We start from the raw sequence: 25,103 nt of genomic DNA on the forward strand, positions 1-25,103 counted from the left end.
GAGGAAGGAATTCACTAAAAAATTAAATGCAACAGAAATAAGGCCTGGAAAGCATTCAAAAATGACTGCCGGAACTTTTTTTAGGCAACAAGAAATCACAAAATTACAGTGAAATTATGGACGAGCTAATTTTAGCATACAGAGAGTTGAGATGCAGCATGTCATTAAAGTTGCTAACCTTCATTTCCTAAATTCCCATATAGACATTTTTCCTAAAAACTCGACAGTGGTCTCCAATGAAAGGTTTCACCAAGGTATTTCTACAATGTAAAAAAGATACAGGGAAAATGGAGTCCAAATATGTTGCCAGACTACTGTTGGAATCTCGTATGGGAGACACCAATGGACAATTATAAAAAGCAAAAATAGACAAAATGTTTTCTTATCAGATAAAAATAAAGTTAATAGATCCATTGTTCAATTTTTAGCATTAGCAGAGGCTTATGAAGCAAGAAAGCGTGCTTATATAGCATCAGCCAAAAAAAAAATGTTCCCCATTTCACCCATTCATTAACTCTAAATGTTTGACCAGTTCTGCCTTGAATTTATCTAAGCTATCAACTTCTAAAACTACAGATGGAAGTTTGTTCCAGCAATAAACCACTGTGCTGGCTAAAGGCAAATTTCTGCACACATCTATTCTACAACTGTCTTTCCTCAATTTGAATTTATGTTCCCTCAGGTGACTAATCTGGGCAAGAGAAAGAATCCCATCAGCACTGAGCTTGCTCAAACATTCAAGGCATTATACACCCTAATCAGATTACCTCACTTGTGCCAATCTCCAGACACTGCAATTTTCAGAACTTGTCTTTCTTTGTAAAAGCAACCCTTTGTTCCATTCACAAATCTCGTTTCCCTTCTCTGTATTCATTCAAACAGCTCTACATTCTTCATAAAATTAGGCCTCCACACCTGTATACAGTACTCAACTTGTGGTCTGAACATTGCCTTATACAAGGGGATAATCACACATAAGGTGATTATCCCCTTATACAAGTGGTATCACACTCAGATGCTTGCTGAGTGTGACACCACCCAGTTGGTACAGTTCTCTGGGGTTACTGCTACCCATATGCAGTTCTTTGCATTTGTAAATGTTAAATTTCAGTTGCCACTTCTTAGCCCATCTGCTCAACTTTTCTAGATTCTGTTGCAGTAGCAAATTACAAATTACACCCTGCCACCTTTTACGTCATCTGAAAACTTGGACATTAAGCCTGCTATACCTTTTAGAAGTTATAGTATGTCTAAAAGTACTGTTTTATTGGACTAAATGCAAAAATAGCAAAAGCTTAAATTTCCAGTACTCACCTTTTATCGATCTGCAATTATTATGGTTTGAATAATAAGAGATTGGCTAACTTTAAGGTGATTAGTTTTTTAAAAATTAAGGGGATGAATAAGTGGTAATTACGATGGAAATGGGATTAAAATATGTGCAAGGAAGTAGAAGTGCACTAACTCCGTCCTTGGTTGTCGTGAAGTTGATTAAAGTTGAAAATCTAAATAGTGAATAAGTCAATAGTCGTAACGGTGGACTTTCGTTAAAATGTCTTCAGTTGGCAAGTTAAATGAACGGGAAAGCGTACTGTACTTAGAAGAATTTTGTAATCCCATGATGCACTTTGCCGCTTGCGACAGTCTCAAATTGGTGAGATTTCAAACTGGAGAAAGATTGAAGGGGAGTTTCGCATTTAAAATGTTTAGATCAGAGTGGTGATGAAACCATTCTATAATGAGGGCTTCGTATTGCAAGATTTTGTAATTTTTTTTTTTAATTTTCTGATAGCTGAATCAACTAGGGGGGTATGGTTGTTGGAGTGTGTGTGTTAAGTAAGTTCAGTGCTGGGTTGTCCTGTTCTGAAGCTATTGTAGTGATAGTAAGCTCTTGTATTAGATGACTGAGTTGAACCGAATATGGTTGTAGTACTGCCAATGTAACAGGCGTTACAATTTTATTGACATTTAATTAAGTAGATAATATTATTCATTTTGCTTGTTGGATATTTATGTGTCTCTTTGTATTTATTGAAAAGTGATCCAAGTTTATTGTAGGTAGAAAAAATAAGTGTAATGTATTCGCCGAAATTGGCCTGCAAGATTACTGTGGTAAGGGAGATTGAGACATGTTTTGCTATTTGTAACATGTTTTATAGGGTTATTAATATTATTTTTTACGATGGAAGTAGTGAGTTGAATTAATTGTTGTGGGTAGTTTCTGGCTATGAATTTTTTTGTGAGGTATTGTAACTCACAAGACGACCTAATCTGCACTGCCTATTTAATTTTTATCCCAATGCCTTTGAACTTGCCAGATAGTAAGACACAATTTTCAAAAATACTTATGAAACATTTTATCAACAAATTACATATTTTGTTTCTACAGAAATGCCTAAATCACAACATGATTCCGAAATTTGCTCATATATTCCCAAAAAAATTTATAAAAAATACCTGCACATCACACATCAAACTTCCATCGCCATTATACGAGAGGAACTACGCAAAAGGTTTAACAAGAAATATCAGCTCTTATATCAAATACATTATTTAAAATTTAAACGTAAGAGAGACATGCATCCTAACATTTGAATCTAATTCACAAACCTTAACAGTATATGTATTAACGCAACCCTCAAGGAAGTTGAACAAAGACATTCTAAGAAATGGACCATACTTACCCAAAGAACCCAAAAAACAAAAACCGCTCCACAAATTTCCACCATCAGCATTTCTTCCAAAACTTTCACTCCTACTGAACTCGCAGGTTTAGAACATGGTTTCAATTTTGCTATAAAAAGCCACCAATATCCCATAAAAGAATGCTAATAGAAATTCAAACAAAACTTGAACATCCAGACAAATGGCGTTTTTTACATCAAACTAACTCCGTAATTAATTCAAAACTTCCCCTTCAATCCAATATAACCAAACAACAGCTCAATGATATACATAAATTAAGTAATACCTCTGACATTATTATCCAAAAAGCAGACAAAGGAGATACAATAGTAATTTTAGATAAAGCTACTTACATAGAAAAAATGGAACAAATCCTCGCAGATCAAGACACTTATATAATCAATAATTCTTATAATATATCTAAACTAAAAAATAAGCTTGACATTATCCTTAGGAAATTTAGGGCTAACAAAGAAATTACTCTACATACCTTACAGCAGATTGGCATACGAAATAATATTCTCCCCCATATGTTTGGAATCACCAAACTACATAAACCAGGCCACCCTCTAAGACCGATAATCTCTTTCAGTAAATCCGCCTTCGCAAACTTATCCTCCTTTCTAGTTAAAATCATATCCCCCCTTACCAGGTTTTCTAAATTTAAAATCAGTAACACCAACCAAGCTTTTGAGAAAATGAATACTACCATAATCACTGACGATGACATTTTAGCATCCTTCGATGTTGTATCACTATACACCAATGTACATATACCTTTTACCTTACAAGCCCTACGTGAATACTTAACCAGCGACAATACTCTTATCAACCGTACCTCCCTTTCTATAAACAATATTTTAGAACTCACCTCTTTACTATTAGACGGCAGACATTTTAGATTTCATAATCAGATCTTCCAACAAACATTTGGCTTACCAATGGGCTTAGGCATTTCCGCCCCCCTATCTGAAATTTACTTAGCCACAGTTGAAAATCAAATCCTACAACCTAATCCTTCCGAGATAAAGCTATACATGCAATATGTCGATGATATACTCATAATAGGAAATAAAACTATAATTGATAACCTTTTCACAAAATTTAATTCAATTCACGACAGACTAAAATACACACTCGAAATAGAAACTAATAAACAAATTAACTTCCTCAATCTCACCATACATAAAACAGGTGCTAAACTAGGAACTAAGATTTTTAGAAAACATATGCATACAGGGAAATTCCTACACTTTACATCACACCACCCTCTTAATGTAAAAAAGTCTGTTCTCTATAACCAAATCCACAATGCCTCACAAACCTCACAAGACGACCTATCCAATGAGTTACAATACCTCACAAAAAAATTCATAGCCAGAAACTACCCACAACACTTATTTCAACACACTATTTTCATCATAAAAAATAATATTAATAACCCTATAAAAAGCATTACAAATAGCAAAACACATCTCGTTCTCCTTTACCATAGTAATCTTGCAGGCCAATTTCGGCGAATATTTGCAGGCACGAACATTACACTTATTTTTTCTACCTACAATAAACGTGGATCACTTTTCAATAAATATAAAGAAACACATAAATATCCAACAAGCGAAATGAATAATATTATTTACTTAATTAAATGTCAACAAAATTGTAATGCCTGTTACATTGGCAGTACTACAACCATATTCGGTTCAACCCAGTCATCTAATACAAGAGATTACTATCACTACAATAGCTTTAGAACAGGACAATCCAGCACTGAACTTACTTTACACGCACACTCGAACAACCATACCCCCCCTAGTTGATTCAGCTATCACCATATTAAAATTTTAAAAAAAATGACAAAATCTTGCAATACGAAGCCCTCATTATAGAATGGTTTTGTCGCCACTCCGATCTAAACATTTTAAATGCGAAACTCCCCTTCAATCTTTCTCCAGTTTGGAATCTCACCAATTTGAGATTCCAGCAAGCGGCAAAGTGCATCACGGAATTACAAAATTCTTCTTAAGTACAGTATGTGTTCCCTTTCATTTAACTTGACAACTGAAGACATTTTAACGAAAGTCCACTGTTACGACTATTGGCTTATTCACTATTTAGATTTTCAACTTTAATCAACTTCATAACAACCAAGGATGGAGTTAGTGCACTTCTTGCGCATATTTTAATCTTGTTTCCATCGTAATTACCACTTATTCATTCCCTTAATTTTTAAAAACCAATCACCTTAAAGTTAGTCAATCTCTTATTTTTCAAACCATAACAATTTCAGATCGATCAAAGAGGTGAGTACTGGAAATTTAAGCTTTTATTATTTTTGAATTTAGCCTGACGTACCTTTATCAGTATCATTGTTAAATAGAGAAAACAATAATGGGCCCAACACAGACCCCCGAAGGACATCACTAATAACATTAGTCCATGAAAAGCAGTGTTCATTTTTATTTTGATTGTATTTTTAGTCAGAATCCTTGGATTTGACTTGCTAATAGCACCCGTCCTTGGGACTGACTAACTCAAGATACTCAGGAGGAAATCCACAACTACCAACAGCTGGTCTCGAACCCTGCACACACACCCTCAGTACAACTTTGCGCTCTTGCTAACATGGCTATTGGGGGCCCCAGTGTTTATTGATTACCACTCTATCTTCTCCCACTCAACCATCCTTTTAGCCACAGCAGCAATTGCCTTTAATGCCATACTGCTCCAACTTGTACAGTAGTTTTCCATGTGTAACAGTATCAAAAGCTTTCCTGAAATCCAAGTATGTGATATCAAAATTATTTTTTGCATCCAGTTCCTTTGTGACGTCACTGTAGTATCCAATCAGATTGGTCAGATAAGACTTCCCCTTAACAAAGTCATATTGTATCTGAACTATAACTGCAGTCTTTTCTAGATGATCTTGTAATGCTTCTTTAACCTGCCTCCATTAATTTTCCCAGAACAGAAGTTAAACAAACAGGTCTGTAATTACTTGTGTTACCCATTGATCCCCCTTTATTAATTGGGGTCATATTTGCACATCTCCAGTCAATGGAGATCTCCACTGAGTCCAAGGAAGCTCTCCTAATAATGGCTAAGGGTTTGCTTACTCCCTTTGCTGACTCCTTTAATATATCATCATCATCAGCCATTTTCAATCCACTGCAGGATGAAGGCCTCTCCAGCAACTTTCCAGTTCCTTCTGTTTTGAGCACTGGCCATCCATTTACTACTCAAAAACTCATAAATTTCATCTATCCATCTCCGCCTTTGTCTTCCAGGTTTTCTTCTAGCTCCTCTTGGGTACCATTCTGTTATTTTCTTAGTCCATCTGTCATCATGTCTTCGAGCTATGTGTCCTGCCCAAGACCATTTTAGTTCTTTAGTTTTGATAAGAATGTCCTTTACTTGAGTTTGCTGCCTAATCCATGTGTTTCTCTTCTTATCTAACAGTCTGATTCCCAATATGATTTGTTCCATTCTTCGCTGTGTAGTTCTCAGCTTCTCTTCCATTCTTTTGGTGAGTGCCCAAGTTTCACTTCCATAAGTCATGGTGGGGAGTATACATTGATTCATTATTTTACGTTTCAGACAAACTGGGATATTGCTCTTCAGTATGTGACTATATTTCCTGAATGCTATCCATCCAAAATTTATTCTTCTCTTGACTTCCAGCCATTTATCATTATTACAGCTAATAACTTGTCCCAGATAAGTATATGACTCCACCTTTTCAATTACTGCTCCTTCAATCATTATTTCCCTTTCCGTGGTATACTTGTTCATCATTACTTTTGTTTTAGCCATATTCATCTTTAATCCAAAATCCTTACTAACTGTGCATAACTGATTAAGATTTTCCTCTAATTCTTTGGGTTCGTGGCTTATGACCATAATGTCATCTGCAAATCGTAAATGGTTTAGGTACTCTCCGTTCACATTGACTCCTTTCTGCGACCAGTCTAATCTTCTGAAAGCTTCCTCAAGGGCAGCAGTAAACAGCTTCGGAGATATTGTGTCTCCTTGTCGAACTCCTTTCTCGATTTTAAATCGATATATTATGATTTTCTTCAAAATCATAATATATGGAGTATCTATGCCTTGTCTTTCCAGTGCCCGAAACATTGCCTTATGCTGTATGGAGTCAAATGCCTTTTCATAATCCACAAATGCCAGGCATAATGGTGTTTTATATTCATTTGCTTTCTCTATTAGCTGTGATAAGGTGATCCATAGTTGAGAATCCTGTCCTAAAGCCAGCTTGCTCTTTCGGTTGATTCTCATCAAGTATTCTTTCTAATCTGTTAGTAATGACCCTTGTGAACAACTTGTAGATATGGTGTGGGGGTGGGTTTCGTTATCTTTATTATTCTGAAAATCCTATTCCTCAAAGAGGCCTACAATTATATTATATTATGTTATATTTTTTTTTATATCCCCTTATTTTAACCCCTCCCACTTTTACACCTGACTTGATTGATTTCAGAAAATTCCCAGACTCACGGGGACCCCTAATATATTAAGGTATTCTTCCACTGGACTGGCTGAGTTTAGAAATGACAGACACACACACAAGAATGTAGAATATACAAATTTGTTTTTTATTGTCATATTATATATAAGAAAATTACAATAACCTTTAACAGAATACAGTATTTAGTTTGACACTTGTTATTTTACTAATTTTTAAATGTGTATATATCTTGTAATTTACAGTCAACCTTGTTATCAAAAGAACTACTAAATCCTAATACTTATATATATCTACATATATATCACTGTGTCTCTTCATGTTGCTCTACAAAGATTTCAGTAGGTCCGGGCATTTATTACCCCTCACAATGCACAATCTGTCTCTTTGCTCCTTAACAGTCCATGTAAGTCAATAAACCACCATCAGCCAATGAACAGACAAAATATAATTTCATAAGTGCTCGTTTCCCAACTTATTAGGAAATACATGTATATTCATTCCAGAATCCTTACTTGCAAACATGTCAACAGTCAACAATATCCAACCAATTTACTTAGTTACCTTTCCGTTCAATTAATCCACTATTTCACAATTAGGGCTAGATGCTCATTTAATTGTTTACCTGTTTAATCATTTTTAGTTTTCTCCAAATAAGTCATACTCACAGCAATTTAACATTCACAATAATTCAAGGACAAAATTTTTACTTCCTACTACAGATTAACTTACTCTTAAATTGCATTACTCTGATCTCTATACTAAATTAAATTATCACTCCTTAAGTATTACACTCGTTCAAATATATATGTATATATATTTAGTACTTTGACATTCTCTCTTAAACTTATAGCGTCCTCCTAGAGTCCTTTTCATTATTAAATTAGTTCCCCTTTTTTTTACAAATTATATTCTCAGTACTTATTCTAACACTTACGCAATGGTCTGGTATTCCTCCCTGCTCGGTCTCTCTTCCTATCTGTTCGGGGTGAGGACTGGAAAGCGAAAGGTTGCTCATCCGGGGAACACAGTAATCTATCCTGGGTTTCTCTACCGGGTACTGCACGGCTGAAGATAATACCGGATCTTATCTCCTTTCTTCCTCCATCTGCGTTGCGTCCGAGGACTGGGATACCTTCCGGGTCGACTAGTCACTCAACTGCTCAATCGAGAAATTTGCCTCTAGGGTGTTTCACCATTCTTCCTCCATTGACTGCATTAACTTCTTCAAGGGAACGATACTTCCGACTCTAGACTTTCACAAAAAAAAATTCTTATAATCAATTCTCCCACTACAGCTTCCATCTCCCCAGGACTGCTTCCACCACAAAAACTCCTCTCCGAATGATCAGTATCAATTTTTTCTTCCCTTCTCTCCTTTCTCTCAAATTTCCCACCGCTTTCTTCCTGGCCAATCGTTGACTTCCACATCCTTTCATTCGTGCTCCTATTCGTCTCCCTTCATTTCCGTGGGCGTGCTTTCTTTTTCCTAGTGTGACCGAACTTCCGATAATCTGGAAAATACTGGTAATTTCTCGAAATTAAACGTAAGTTCCGGTCAGCTAAGAGTGTTTCAGGCTTTCTTTGTGACCTCACCCCCCATTACTACGTCGCCCACACCTGCTAGAGGTCGAACCGTGAAATTTATTAATAGGGCCACTTCCGCACTCAGCGCCCTTTCTATAGTGTATATGCTCCTGTCTTAAGTGGGATTTGTTTCGGTCCATTATGATTGCTTTTACTGACTCGCTTAAGGAATTTTTCCATACAACCGAGATTTAACTAACTGGGTGTGTTTGGACTAACCTTCGAATTTCAGTGTTTCTTAACAAATGATACATGACTGAAACTAACTATATACGCCACAATTAATTCTTCCAATATTTAACAAACTTTATTAAATTATTGTAAGGCTGGGTCCTTACAATGGGATAACATGCTAATTGGTCTATAATTTCCAATTTCTGATTTATCTCCTTTCTTATGCAGCAAAACTACGATTGCATTATTCCACTGCTTAAGTATCACACCTTTTCTAATGCACTTTGTGAAGAGCCTTGCCAGTTTTGCTGTTATGTCTCTTCCTCCCAATTTTAACAACTCTATAGTAACTTCATCTTCCCCCAGGGCTTTCCAATTCTTCATTTTCTTCAATGCATGTTCTACCTCATCAGGAAGAATATCGGGTATGTCGTATGTGTTGCTACTTTGCAATCCATCTTCCCCACTGCTGGTATCGTTCCCTCGCTCCTTGTATAATTCTCTATAGTAGTCTTCTGCTATTTGAACTATGCCTTCTCTGCTGTTTATAAGTACACCATCGCTATTCTTCAGTTTCAGTATCATTTGTCTTTCTGTATTACTGCTCATGGCTGCTGATTTAAATCCTTTGTTTTCCCTTAATGCTTGTTCTACTTTTCTTGTGGTAAATCTTCTTATGTCCTCTCTGAGTCTCTTTCTAATGACTTTGCATAACTCAGTATACTCAATTTTCTCCCTGTCAGTGTTTTTCTTGCTCCTCATTTGTCGTCTTTGGTTCATCATGACAAGTGTTTCTTGACTAATTTTTTCTTCTTTGGATTTCTGTTTCCCTATAGGTTTCTTGGGCTTTATCACTTTCAGAAAGTTGTAATATTCCTCGTCGATATCTTGGTCCTGAGCAGTCTGCAGAAGCTCAAACTTGTTCTTAAGTTCCAGTACATACTGCTTTTTCTCCTCCTCTGTTATTTCAAAGACCTTTGTATTATTTACTCGAGTCAGTTTTTTCCTTTCCTTTCCTACATCTATATCAAGTGTACATCTTACCATTCTGTGATCACTTCCAACATTTACCTTATTCAGGACGGTAACATCATTCACAATATATCTTCTGTTAGTGAGGATGAAGTCAATTTCATTAGTTGTTAATCCGTTTGGACTCTTCCATGTCCACTTTCTGTTCACCCTTTTCTTGAAAAAAGTGTTCATTACTGACATTCCTTGAGATTCTGCAAATTCCACAAGTCTTTCACCTCTTTTATTTCTTTCACCAATTCAAAAATTTCCTATAGTTCCTCTTTCTGCACTGTTTTGCCTTTTTCCAACCTTAGCATTGAAGTCCCCCATAATAATAGTGTAGTGGGTTTTCTGCTCATCTAGAAGACTCTCAATTTCAGTGTACATTTCTTCAACCTCTTCATCATCATGGCTCGATGTTGGTGCATAAATCATTATAATCTTTAGCTTGTACCTCTTAGAAATCTTGAGTATTAGTCTTGACACCCTTGGTGATGTACTTTTGAATTCCAAAATGTTGTTTTTAAAATCTTTATGGACCAGAAACCCAACTCCACCTTCACTCCTTTTACTGTTTCCATTGGCGTACAGCAGATTTCCACTTGATAAACTTATAAGTGATTCATTTCTTCTTCTTGTTTCAGCCAAACCGATGATATTCCAATTCACATTTTCTAATTCCTTTTCTAGCTCTAATATCTTGTCTTCACCGATGAGTGATCGTACGTTATAACAGGCCAAGTTCAATTTCCGTGCATGGCAGCCTGGTCGTACCCAGAGATTCTTAGCACCCTCTGCTTCCACTCTGATCCTCTCGCTGCCGTAAGAGGGAAAGTGAAAGCTGCTGGGGACTGAGGGCCATTTGTATTGTTGTGCTCTCATTGCTGGAGGGTTTGGTCTTTTCCTCTTCACGCTGACCAGGCGTCTTGAAGAGAACCACTCTACACGTTCGTTGCCACCTAAGTGACGTAACAGGGCTTACCATCGAGAAGGTGTGTATGAGTGGATTTTAGGGTGGCAGGCCAACCGGACTTCTCCTAAATCTTCTGTAATAGAGAGATATTGGATCCATCAGTGTTTTAGGCTGAGTGTCTGATAACACACAGGATACCTGTTCCCCTCTAAGCCCCTTTAATATAACTGGGTAGATTCCAACCACCCCATTTGCTTTTCTACGTTTAACTTCAACAATTTCTCCTCCACTTTGCTCTCAGTTATTACAAAATCATTTAGTTCCCTGCCAGAGTTTGATAAGCTTCTGGCATTCCCCTCCCTGAATAACTCGTAATATATGAATCTCGATGCAAAATACTCATTGTTTATCAGCTGCCTGAGCAGAGTCCTCAGCAGTTGGACCAATCTGATTCATCTCCTTCCTTCTAGAGTTTACATAAGTTTTTTTCTTTGCATCATTTGCCAAAGTTTTTATTGTAATCTGTCTTCGCCCGCCTAACTGCCTTTGTTACTTCATTATTCACCAGATTATATCTAGCTTAGCCTTCTGTGCTATCTGATGATTTAGTGCTGTACGTAACATTTTTTTAAAATATACAAAATCATTTTTATTAGAAACTTAGTTTTTTACTTTAATCCCTTCTCCCTTAAAATTAGTGGGTGTTACAGAAATATGGGTGCCATATTTGAATTCAGCAATGCCAAACTACAAGAATCACCTTGAATTTTAACAAGGAATGAAAAAATGGTGTGCCAACCAGTGTAATTAGAAGGATATATTCAAGTACTGTCTTGTAGTTAGAAAGGTATACACAGGTACAGTCGTAATTAGAATGGTACGTTTCATTTATCCATTTTGCATTCACTTAATGAATGCAAACTGAATAACTGAAACTTCAAAACAAATTCTGTTTTCTGAATAAGCTTTATGTGGTAATAGCTGATATTTCACATTGATATTAGATATGACGAGTGCTGTATTATGTTATTAATTTGTTAGTTTATTCATTTGTTGTTATTCCCATTTTTAATGCAGCAATATCAGGAACTTACCGAGAATGTAGATGTCCATCTGGATTTATAGGAAATGGTGTTGGAATACATGGTTGCACTCCTAGTACTAATACTGCATGTTCAAACAATCCTTGTGTTCATGGAAACTGTCAGGTATTATTATTTTGGGAAAATTTATCAGTTTTATAAATTAGATGAATAAATGTAAATTATTTTATATTCATTTAATACTGCTTGTTGATACATTTGGCATTACTCTTGACTATGCTAATCTGAATTCAGCATGTTAAACAATACAATTAAAAATCTCTGTGCTATTGTGAAGTTCCATTCATTTGTAAGAAGTGCATCTTCACTTGTTACTTTCCCTGTAAATCACCAATCACATTCTGTCCTAATTATATTCACCTGTTATTTTAAATTTATAATGGTATATTTATCTAAAAGAAAGAAATATGTAAAATAAAAAACTTGATAGCGTGTATCAGTGGAGGTTTCTATATATATATAGTAGTGGTATTTGAAAAGTATATTAAACATATTATAGGACATATTATTAGGGTCCGCAATAATAAAATGGGGTTATATGAACGTGTTTGATTCCAAATCTACAGAGCAAAGGCTGCTTGAATTTCAAAAGTTACAGTTTTTAATGGGAAAAATAATGAAAATAATAAATATTAAAAAACTAAATAAGAATAAGCAGGCAGATATCAAGTAAAATGTTTATTTTTCATATTTGGTACATGAATATACATATTAATTTTTATTATTTTTATTTACCATTTGAAACTCCATTGCCAATGTTTAATATTCGGAGAGCCATAGCTCCATTGCTGAGCAAATCACATGCACGCACACACATGCTTATATTACCTTATACACTTATATAAGGTAAGTACATCCAAAAAAGTTTTCTTTCTATGCTTTTAAAACAACCTATATACATATATATATATATATATATATATATATATGTTACTGAAATTATGTATTGAAAAATTAATACAAATGCTCATAATATGGCAAACTGTAGAGCGAAAATTGCCATATTACAGGCATTTGTATTAATTTTTCAATACGTAATTTCAGTAATATATTGGGTATCATATGGAGGATTTGTATTTCACTGCCTCTAATGACTACTTCATGTTTATTTATTTAGTTTCTTATTTATCTATTTTATTTTTTAATGTCATTACATATATATATATATGACCATACAAATAAATTAGAATGAGAGTTAAAAAATTGGTTAATTTTGTTTTATTTTACTGTAATGGTCTGGATCTCTGTTGGTGATATTTCACATAAATTTGGACCTGGTGCCTGTTAGAGGGGGCGCTATCAAATTTATATTTTAATTGGCATTTCAAAATTGAATGAATTATTCTTATAATTAAATGTTCTAAATTATCTTAGAGATTTTCTGCTGCAATATTTACTCTTGTTACCCCTCTCTTCCCTCCCTGTTTGGTTTGATTTTTAAGTTTAATTTTGACTATTTTCACTCTTGTCTTGCCATACTGCTGGCATTATTTTATTTTTAACTCTCATTCTAATTTATTTGTACGGTTATATTTCAAGCATCATGTAGAGGAATATGCTTTTTGCTGCCTCTGATGTTTGCTGTACTTTTTTGTTTTATTTTTATCATGAAATATTCAGTTTCCAACTATTTTAAACGTTATTCAAATATATGTATAAGCATATACAGGGTGATTCACTACCAGTGCGACAAACTTTCAGGAGGTGTAGGGGGCACAAAGACGAATCGGAATCACATAGCATTGCAGGGTCCGAAATGCCTTCGTCATGCGGTAGAGGACGTTGAACGGGAGGTCGCGTGAACAGCGATCCCGCTGGAAGTCAGCATTTGCTAACCATTTCTGTTGAAGAAACCAAGTAGCAAAAGTCCTCCGGAGTGGATAATCCGCAGGCTCCAACGATTGGACACGTTGCAGATGGTATAAACTCATTTGGTTTGTTGACAGTATCCTCCATACAGTGGATTGGGAAATACCCAATCGTTGGCCTATTGCTCGAGTTAATAAGCACAAAAGGAGCATAAGCTAAAAAAGGAGAACGGATTTTTTTTGTGCTTATTAATATGATATTAATTGAAGGATATTGGTTCTCATTTATTTCTCTTCTTCCTTAATGTATGCTTTTGCCGTCTTAGCTATTGGTCGGGCTAAAGTCATCCAGCCTGTTAACAACAAAATTGTCTAACTTTAATTATACTTATCCATTTATCACATTAATTGCCTTTTGACCATGTTAAACAGGCAGATGATATCAGAAACTGATAGCGAGTTAATTGCAGGGGACATATTGAAAGGGTTAGCCCTCGATAAAGTCCCTTTCAATGTGTCCTATTACCTATAATTGACTTGATATATATTATTATTATGTTTATTAATTGTTTTATTTTTGCTTTTGCCTTGACTAATGATCATCCTTTACTAGGTTTGGCCTCGTGGACCAGTTATGGCTATTATAGGGTTAAGTAGCTACCAGCTTATCCTATATGAAATATATCTTACCTATTTTACTTATTGTACTTAAACTATTCAAAAAATATATAATAAGACTGATGTGATGTGATGTTCTATCTAGATATGTATAGATGCCATTAATTAGTTCTTCTTGTTTAGTTAACTTTACATAAGTTATTTATTAATAATTTTCTATATTTTATATATATATATATATAGGTTCTTTTAAAAGCATACAAATAAAAATGTTTTGGATGCACTTACCTTGTATAAGTATATAAGTATATATATATATGCAAGGTGGAATTAATAGGTCAAAAAAAAAAATGTGAAGTGGAAGCATAAATTACACAAAATGCTAGTTGGAGAAGGATAGCAGAAAAAGTAAGTATTGTAGGCATGAAAAAGAGAAAGAACATGAAAATCCTATTTCTTATAATGAATTAAGCAAAATTATAGGCAGAATTGAAAACCCAATTAGAGAGACAGTAACAGTAAAGAAAAAAATGGTTATATATAAATAAGGAGTGATAGCCAGCATCAGATATTGGTGAGTAATTTAGATTAAGGTCCAAAAAGAGGTAGAGCAAATATAAAATTCAAATCTGATGTTAGCTAAAAGTAAAAATTGATCATGTACTTCATCAGGGTGTATCATCTTGGTACACCCGATCATGTATCAGAAACTGCATTTCTATACTTGTCCGTACCTGTGGAGGATAAGCAAATTTAAGAATAAAACTGAGTGAGGTCAAAAGAGGGGTCAAGTAGTATAACTCTCACAAAATATGGGCAAGGCAGTCCCACTCAGTGTATACTTTATAGCAAAATAAATTAAGGTGATAATAATATTAAAATAGAAAAATAAAAATAAATGTTTATAGTGCAAACTAGATGGAAAAATAAGTGGTTATAAGCGAACATCGCTATTCAGAATAAATTTAATGAGAATATGTACATAATTTAAGGAGAATATGTATGTTATTTCAACCATGGACCCCAGTACACCAGGCCCATTCGTTACTATGAGAATATGTATATAAAATTTAAGATTTAGTGCAAGCAAATGGTATAAGGCAATGGAGTGAATTGAGGATATGGAAGGAATAAAAGTGTAAATAAAAATAAAAAGAAGGCAAAGCTAGTGAGAAATTAAGGACAGCAGGAAAGTTCATATCACCCTCATATTGTAGTAATAGCTTTATGAATTTAGAAAGTATAAAGATAAAAAATTAAGTAAAACATTTATTTTTCCTAATAATTCTTGCACAGTCCGGGTCCTTACTAAAAAGGATGGGCTTTATAATCCCAGCTAGCTCAGTAATTTTAATATATTTTTCTTAACTTTTTATCTTAACTCTTTTTCTTTCATGCTAACTAAGAAATACTTAGTTAGCATGAAAGAAAGAATTAGGACTAAATGGATGTCAGATGAAATAATTAGGCTCGTGGAAGAAAAGAAAAATGCATGGGATGCATATTAACATTAGCATTAATAAAGGCACATGATGCAAGAAAGCAAGCTTATATAGCATCAGCCAAAAAAAAAAATATATATATATAATTTCACCCATCCACTCGCATCAAATGTTTATCTAGTTCTGCCTTGAATCTATTTAAGCTATCAACTTCTACAACGACAGATGGAAGTTTGTTCCACCAATAAACCACACGCTGGCTAAAGGCAAACTTCTGTACATCTATCCTACAACTGTGTTTCCTCAATTTGAATTTATACCCTCTCAGGTGATTATTCTGAGCAAGAGGAAGAATCACATCAGCATTGAGCATGTTCAAACCATTCAAGGCTTTATTCATCTCAATAAGATCACCTCGCAGGTGCCTAGTCTCCAGACACTGTAATTTGTAAAACTTAAGCCTTTCTTCGTAAGAGCAACCCTTTGTTCCATTCACTAATCTTGTTGCCCTTCTCTGTAGTCATTCCAACAGCTCTACATCCTTCTTAAAATGAGGCCTCCAGACGTGTATACAGTACTCAAGGTGTGACCATTGTCTTATACAAGGGGATAATCACCTCCTTATCCCTGCTAGAAAAATTCCCATAAAAATCATTGACATGACACCATGAGCTATTCTTGCAGGCCGTCTGCACTGCTCAGAAAACTTCATATCTGCCTGCACAATTACTACCCCCAGGTACTTTTCATTCTCTACCTCTGTCAGTGTAGTACCTCAGAGTTGATACGTTAATCTGGGGTTACTGCATCCCATATGTAGTATTTTACATTTGTCAATGTTAAACTTCATTTGCCACCTCTCAGCCAGTCTGCTCAACTTTTTTAGATCCTGTTGCAGCAGCATACTGTCATTAGTGTCATTAACAACTTTGCAAACTTGGACAACATTAATCCTGATATACCATCATTAATATCATTTATAAATACAGAAAACAACAATGGACTCAACACTGAACCCCAAGGAACTACACTAATAACATTAGTGGAGTCCCTCACTAATTGCCACTCTCTCTCTGTCTTCTCCCACTCAACCATCCCTTTATCCATAGTAGCAATTTGCCTCCAATGCCACACTGTTCCAATTTGTGCATAAGTCTTCCATGTGCAACAGTATCAAAGGCCTTTCTAAGATCCAAATATATATGATATCAAAGTTATTCTTTGCATCCAGTTTCTTTGTGTCTACATCATAGTATCCAATCAAATTGGTCAGACAAGACTTCCCCTTAACAAACCCATGCTGTGTCCGAGCTGTAACTGAAGTTTTTTTCTAGATGATCCTGCAATGCTTCTTTAACCAGTGCCTCCATTAATTTCCTTGGAACAGAAGTTAAACTAACAGGTCTGTAATTACCTGTCTCCTTTGATTCTCCTTTGTGGATTGAGGTCACATTTGGACATCTCCAGTCCATGGGTACCTCCTCTGAGTCCAGGGAAACTCTCATAATTATGGCTAAGGGTTTGCTTACTTCCTTTGCCGCCTCCTTTAAAATAACTGGATAGATTCGATCCACCCCAGGTGCCTTTCTTGTGTTTATCTTTAACAATTTCTTCTCCACTTTACTCTCAGTTATTACAAGATTATCTAGCTTACTGTCAGAGTTTAATACACCTCTGGCATTCCTTTCCCTGAATAACTCCTCATGTATGAATGTAGATGCAAAATATTCATTTAGTTTTTTAGCTTCCTGAGCATGATCATCAACAGTTGGACCATCGATATCAAGTGGACCAATCTGATTCATCCCCTTCCTTCTAGAGTTTACATAAGTAAAGAACTCTTTGCTGTTTTTCTTTGCATCCTTTGCCAAAGATTTCTTTTGATGTGCCTTTGCCTGTCTAACCTCCTTTGTGACTTGGTTACAGACCAGCTTATATCTATTATAGGCTTCTGTATCACCTGTTATTTTATATGTATACCATACATTTTTGTTCTCTGCCATATGTCTCATTAGTATATCTGACCTGTATTTAGGCCTAAATTTTGAACAATATTTCTTAGTTGGTATGAAAAGCCTAGTAGCTTCCAAGATTAATTCTTTGAATGCTTCCCATTTTGAATTTGCTGTTGGTAATATCATCAATTGGTCCCACCATATAGAATTTAAATACTGTCTCAGACCATCGTATATGGAAGCAAAAACCCTTCCCTTTATCCTTGATGGCAGTTACCTCTTTGAGTAAATCCCACTTGAGCATACTGTGATCACTTCCACCTAGTGGTTCCTTTATCTGCAGATTCTTAATGCATGAAAAATCACTACTGATAATCAGATAAAGAGTATTACTCCCTCTAGTTGCCTCCCGAACATACTGCTATAGAAAACAAACATTCAAATAAAGCCACAAAAGCTTTGCTAGTGTTGAGTGACCAACCCACAAATTCCAGTCATTCTCTGGGAAATTAAAATCCCCCATTATAAGACACTCTGATTTACTGGCCCACTCTATTTCTCTGTACAGTTGTTTATTATACTCATCAGATTCAATAGGCCTATAACACACACATACTCTCATTTTTCCTTTCCCAGTGCTTATGTCACACCAAACAGACTCAACATTGCATTGTCCACCAACATCAATTGGATGCACTTCCTTAGATTTTATCTGTTTTTTAACTAACAGCCTAACCCCTCCTCCCTTCCTGTCCTGTCTATCCTTTCTGTACACATTGTACTCCCCAAATTCTAATTCTGCACTGGTTATGTCTGTGTGACACCACATTTCTGATATCCCAACAATATCTGTCTTTGATGTCTTGACTAGCACTTCAAGCTCATTGAATTTATTAACTTTACTCCTAGCATTGGTGTACATACACACCTGTTTCTACTCTTAGTTACCCTAACACAGCCCATGTATTTACTTGTTTCACTGACTCCCAACAGTCCGTGGAAATCCCCATTGCCTTGCTTTCCAGGCTGCTGCTCAATTGCATTTCAATAGAAGCAGTGCAAGAATCACTTTCACCCCTGCCAGCGGCTACTGTTAATCTATTAGTCTGTGTATCCCCTCCCCAAGCTATCAGTTTTCCAACCCACCTAACTTTGCCTCAATAGCAGCAGCAAATATTCTTGCACCCTTTCTATTTAATTGTATCTCATCCCTTGTACACCCCTATACAGTCACAGACCAGGCTGAGAAAAATTCTACCTCTTGAGCCTTGTACATTCTCTCCAGGGCCGAATTGATCGACAAGGCTCTCATCATATACTCCCTCCTATCGTGTCTGGGCAGAATTGCAGACAATTTCAAATTCAACCTTAACTCATGGCTTTTTTTCAGCATTGACTTGTACTTGTTAAGGAATTCCACTGGTCTCCTACTCTTAATATCATTAGTGTCAATGTGTACAACAATATCACCCTTTGTGCCCTTATGTCCAGTATTGTCAAGTAAAGCCTCAGGTTGCCTTTTTGCCCTTAAAAGATAGCTATTCTATGGTATCACTAACTTTTGCCCTTGGCAGACACATTCATATTCTACTTCACATATCCTTTTTTTCCACGGTATATTAGCATTAGCATTGGTAGAAGCATATGATGTCAGAAAGCAAGCTTATGTAGCATCACAAAAAAAAAAAAAAACTTCAAATTTCACTCATCCATTCACTCCAAATGCTTGACTAGTTCTGCCTTAGGCTTATTTGTTTTAGACCTCCATTACAACAGATGCAAGTTTGTTCCAACTATCAACCACCAACTAGCTAAAGGCAAATTTCCTCACATCTATTCTACAATTGTCTTTCCTCAATTTGAATTCGTGTTCCCTCAATATTTATTTTTATTTATTTATGTGTGAATTTTATTCCTTCCTTTTGGTCTCTTTCGGGTCGGCTGTGATGTATACGTGCGAAACGTGTACATCATAACAGAAACAGATACCCTGCTTATTGTGATGGCTCGTATGGTTTTGGCTGCCAACCCTCTGATGAAGTATTTAAAGCCCTACTACCCACTTACTTTAGGTACCATTCTTATTATCATTATTATTTTTATGTTAATCTAACTTAATTTCAGGTTATCTGCTTTTACCTTGCTGGCTTTCTCATTTTTTTCCATGGTAATTACAATTGACAGGTCAGTACTCCTTCCCAATACACTGAAAATAATCATTTGTCTATACTTCCTTATGGTTGCTGGGTATTTCTACTATAACTAGTAATGTCCCGGTTCCATAACCCAGTTTAATAATTTAATACTTTTTCTTGCTTGTGAAACTTTGGACACTGCCAATGTATGTGACTGCATCGACTCACGTTCAAATGACTGATGATGCAACTCTCTTTGAAATTGACAAGCAAACTGCATGTGAAGAAGAGGAAAACAATTCTGAAGTGGATAACCCTGATGTGGCACCCAAGAATTTAACAGAAGAATTGGAGAAAGTTTTTCAGGGGGAGAGCCTCCATACTCGAGGCCGGAGAGTTCAGAGGGAGCATTTGAAGAAATGGAATAAGCTTACTCAAGTACACCACAAACCTCGCACACTTTCCGTCATTAACGTTTCATCCCAGATGTTCTCTCCTTCTGAACTCTCCAGCCTTAAGTATGGTTTAAATTTCACAGTTAAAAGTAAATACTACCCTATAGGAAATTGTATAATAGAACTACAAACTAAACTCGGGTATCACCCAGATAAAAACAGCATTTTCCATGAAACAAAAGCTGTCATAAACATCAGTTTAATATGTCTAAACATTATCATTCTACTCTTCCGTTTGGCATGGGTTGAGTTCCTATTTAGATCTCAACCTCTGTTGTTGTTGATCTCTTGAATCTTGCATCATTTGTTGATAACTCTGAAAGCCTGTGTTTTCCTTTAGGCATTGGTGCCATTCTCTTTTGGGTCCTCCTGGTGGTCTCTTATCTCCAATTCTTCCTGTCAGTACTACATTAGGCAGCCTGTGTTGTTTCATCCGGTTCACATATCCAAACCACCAAAGCTGTTTTTTGTAAATCTGCATTCAAAATTTAGATCTCTCCTTACTTGTTCATTAGTTTTATGTTCTCTCCAATTTGTTTTATTGATTTTCCTTAGAAACTCATTTCAAATGACATTATTTTTGCCTTTCTTTCTTATTTATTCTCCAATTCTCTGATCCATAAGTTGCTGTGGGGATGATGACAGATATAGATAGTATAATTTTTAGACTATTTGAGATTTTATTGTTCTTCCATATGTTTTTGAGTTTGTTAATGTTTATCCATCCGATGTTCAGTCTGTGATTAATTTGTCAATATTACTTAGGTTTCTGGTTATTAGAGAGCCCAGGTATACAAATTTTTGTACTTGTTCTATTTGTTGATTTTGGATATTTATGTTTATGTCTTCTATGTTTTTTCTGATTTGCATTACTTTGGTTTTATTTATATTAATATTAATTCCATAATTGTTGCTTGCTTTATCTATGTTTGTTAATATTTCTTTTAGTTGTTCTTTGGTTTCTGTTAAAATCACAATATGATCTGCATATTTTATGTGGTTTATATTTTTTCCACTTATTATCGTGCCTCTTTTTTCTTCAATTGATTTCATTAGTTCTTCTAGGTAGATATTAAATAGATATGGAGATAAAGGGCATTTCTTCATGACTCCTTTCTCAATTTCGAATTTTTGTATTTTAAGGTTGCTGAATTTTACTATTGCTCTTCTATTTTTGCAGAAATTATTTACAAACATGATTATTTCATGATTAAGTGGGATTTTTTTTTTGTTGTTTCATTAAATTTTCTCTGTTTACAGAGTCAAATGCATGCTTGAAATCAATGAAGCACAGATAAAGAGGTTTCTTCTCATTCCAATATTTTTCTGCAGTGATGTTTAGTGTTAGCATTTGTAGAGGCATTTGCAGACATTTCATGCTGCATAGAGGCTTATGCAGCATCAGCCAAAAAAAAAAAAAAAAACAACAAAAAAAAATAACACTCCCATTTCACCCCTCCGTCTGTTCGTTCGAAATACCTGTCCAGCTGAGCCTTACACTTATTTAGGCTATCAACTTCCACGACAAGGGATGGAAGTCTGTTCCACCAACCAATGACCCACTGGCTAAAGGCAAATTACCGCACGTCTATCCTACATCTGTCTTTCCTCAATTTCAATTTATGCCCTCTCAGGTGATTATTCTGAGCAAGAGGAAGAATCCCATCAGCATTGAGCATGCTCAAACCATTCAAGGCTTTATACACCTCTATCAGATCACCTCGCTGGTGCCTAGTCTCCAGACACTGTAATTTGTAAAACTTAAGCCTTTCTTCGTAAGAGCACCCCTTACGTACTCTTCTCTGTACTCTTTCCAGCAGCTCTACATCCTTCTTGAAATGAGGCCTCCAGACCTGTATACAGTACTCTAGGTGTGGCCTGACCATTGCCTTATACAAGGGAATAATCACCTCCTTATCCCTGCCAGAAAAATTCCTATATATGATTGACAATACACCATGAGCTACTCTTGCAGCCCATCTGCACTGCTCAGAGAACTTCATATCTGCCTGCACAACCACCCCCCCAGGTCCCTTTCATTCTCTACCACTGTCAGTGTAGTACTACAGAGTTGATATTGCTCTGGGGTTGCTGTTTCCCATATGCAGTACTTTACATTTGTCAATGTTAAACTTCATTTGCCACCTCTCAGCCCATCTGAGAGGTGTCAACCTTTCCAGATCCTGTTGCAGCAGAATAGTATCAGTAGTGTCCTTGACAACCCTGCCAACCCTCGTATCGTCTGCAAGCTTAGACATTAAGCTTGATATACCATCATCAATATCATTTATAAATACAGAAAACAATAATAGACCCAACACTGAACCCTGAGGGACTCCATTAATAACATTAGTCCACGACGAGCAGTGTCCATTGATTACCACTCTCTGTCTTCTCCCTCTCAACTACCCCTTTGTCCATAGCAGCAATCTTCCTCCAATGCCACACTGCTCCAATTTGTGCAGCAGTCTTCCATGTGCAACAGTATCAAAAGCCTTTCTAAGATCCAAGTATATAATATCAAAGTTATTCCCTGCATCCAGTTCTTTTGTGACTGCATCATAGTATCCAATCAAATTGGTCAGGCAAGACTTCCCCTTAACAAAACCATGCTGTGTCCCAGCTATAATTGAAGTCTTGCCTAGATGATCCTGCAGTGCTTCTTTAACCAGTGCCTCCATTAATTTTCCTGGAACAGAAGTTAAACTCACAGGTCTATAACTACTTGTGTTGCCCTTTGGTCCTCCTTTGTGAATTGGGGTCACATTTGCACATCTCCAGTCAATGGGTACCTCCTCTGAGTCCAAGGAAGCTCTCATAATTATGGCTAAGGGTTTGCTTACTTCCTTTGCTACCTCCTTTAATATAACTGGATGGATCCCATCCACCCCAGGTGCCTTTCTTGTGTTTACCTTCAACAATTTCTCCTCCACTTTACTCTCAGTTATTACAAGATTCTCTAGCGTACTGCCAGAGTTGAATACACCTCTGGCATTACCCTCACTGAATAACTCCTCATGTGTGAATGTAGAAGCAAAATACTCATTTAGTTTGTTTGCTACCTGAGCAGGATCATCAACAGTTGACCCATCGACATCAAGTGGACCAATCTGATTCATCCTATTCCTTCTAGAGTTTACATAAGCAAAGAACTCTTTGCTGTTTTTCTTTGCATCCCTTGCCAAAGATTTCTCGTAATCTGCCTTCGCTTGCCTAACCTCCTTTGTAACTTGGTTACAGATCAACTTGTACCTATCATAGGCTTCTGTGTCACATGTTAATTTGTATGTATCCCATGCATTTTTCTTCTCTGCTATATGTCTCATTAGTTCATCTGACATCCATTTAGGCCTAAACCTTGAACAATATTTCTTAGTTGGTATGTAAAGCCTAGTAGCTTCCAAGATAAGTTCTTTGAATGCTTCCCATTTTGAATTTGCTGTTGGTAACATCATCAGTTGGTCCACTGTATAGAATTTAAATACTGTCTCAGTCCATTGTAGTCGCTTTTACGAAAGCAATAACCCTTCCCTTTACCCCTAATGGTAGTTACCTCTCTGAGTAAATCCCACTTCAGCACACTGTGATCACTACCACCTAGTGGTTCCTTTATCTGCAGATTCTTAATGCATGAAGAATCACTACTGATAATCAAATCAAGAATATTACTCCTTCTAGTTGCCTCCCGAATATTCTGATGTAGAAAACAATCATCGAATAAATCCACTAAAGCCTTGCTAGTGTGTGAGTGACCAGCTCCCAAATTCCATTCAATATTTGGGAAATTAAAATCCCCCATTATAAAACTATGATTTACTGTCCAAATCTATTTCCCTGTACAGTTTCTTATTATACTCATCAGAGTCATTAGGCCTATAGCACACTCCTACTCTCAATTTTGATCTCCCAATGCTTATGTCACACCAAACTGACTCAACACTGCACTGTCCAGCGATGTCGACTGGCTTCACTTCCTTGGTTTTTTATGTGTTTCTTAACTAATAGCATAACCTCTCCTCCTTTCCTATCCTGTCTATCCTTTCTGTAGACGTTGTACTCCCCCAAATTCCAGTTCTGCATTCCTTATATCTGTGTGACACCACGTCTCTGATATTCCAAAAATATCTGCCTTTGATGTTTTGATCAATACCTCAAATTCATCAAATTTATTTACTAAACTCCTAGCATTGATGTACACGCAAGTATACATGCACCTGTTTCTATTCTTAGCTACCATAACACTACCCATGTGTTTACTTGTACCGCAATGACTCCCGGCAGACAGTTTCAAATTCAACCCTAATTCACTGCTTTTTTTCAACAGTGACCTGTACTTGTTAAGTAATTCTGCTGGTCTCCTACTCTTGATATCATTAGTGCCAACGTGTACAACTATATCACCTTTTGTGCCCTGAAAAGATGATATCCGCTAGTGTGAATATTTGGTCTATTGTTGATCTGCCTTTTCTAAATCCTGCTTATTCTTCCCTTATTGTTAGCATTAGCATTAGTAGAGGCATTTGATGCAAGAAAAAAAAAAAAAAAAAAAAAAAAAAACACTTCCACTTCACCCCTGTGTTCGTTCGAAATACCTGTCCAGCTGAGCCTTAAACTTATTTATGCTATCAACTTCCACGACAAGGGATGGACGTTTCTTCCACCAACCAACCACCCGCTGGCTAAATGTAAATTTCCGCACATCTATCCAACATCTGTCTTTCCTCAATTTGAATTTAT

The 25,103-nt window shown here is 36.0% G+C and overlaps 1 protein-coding gene across 1 annotated transcript in view; it reads left to right on the forward strand.

The window, feature by feature from the left end:
* The window catches only part of LOC150088286 (cubilin-like), a 670,594-nt gene that overhangs the window by 412,619 nt on the left and 232,872 nt on the right, over window positions 1-25,103 (forward strand). The window contains exon 13 of the mRNA XM_090370103.1: window positions 11,928-12,058. Coding sequence (XP_090226229.1) covers window positions 11,928-12,058 — 131 coding nt within the window. The remainder of the gene's footprint in view (window positions 1-11,927; window positions 12,059-25,103) is intronic.

Source organism: Mastigoproctus giganteus, chromosome 3, assembly GCF_048544385.1.
Source record: "Mastigoproctus giganteus isolate SK-2022 chromosome 3, ASM4854438v1, whole genome shotgun sequence".
NCBI lineage: Eukaryota > Metazoa > Arthropoda > Arachnida > Uropygi > Thelyphonidae > Mastigoproctus > Mastigoproctus giganteus.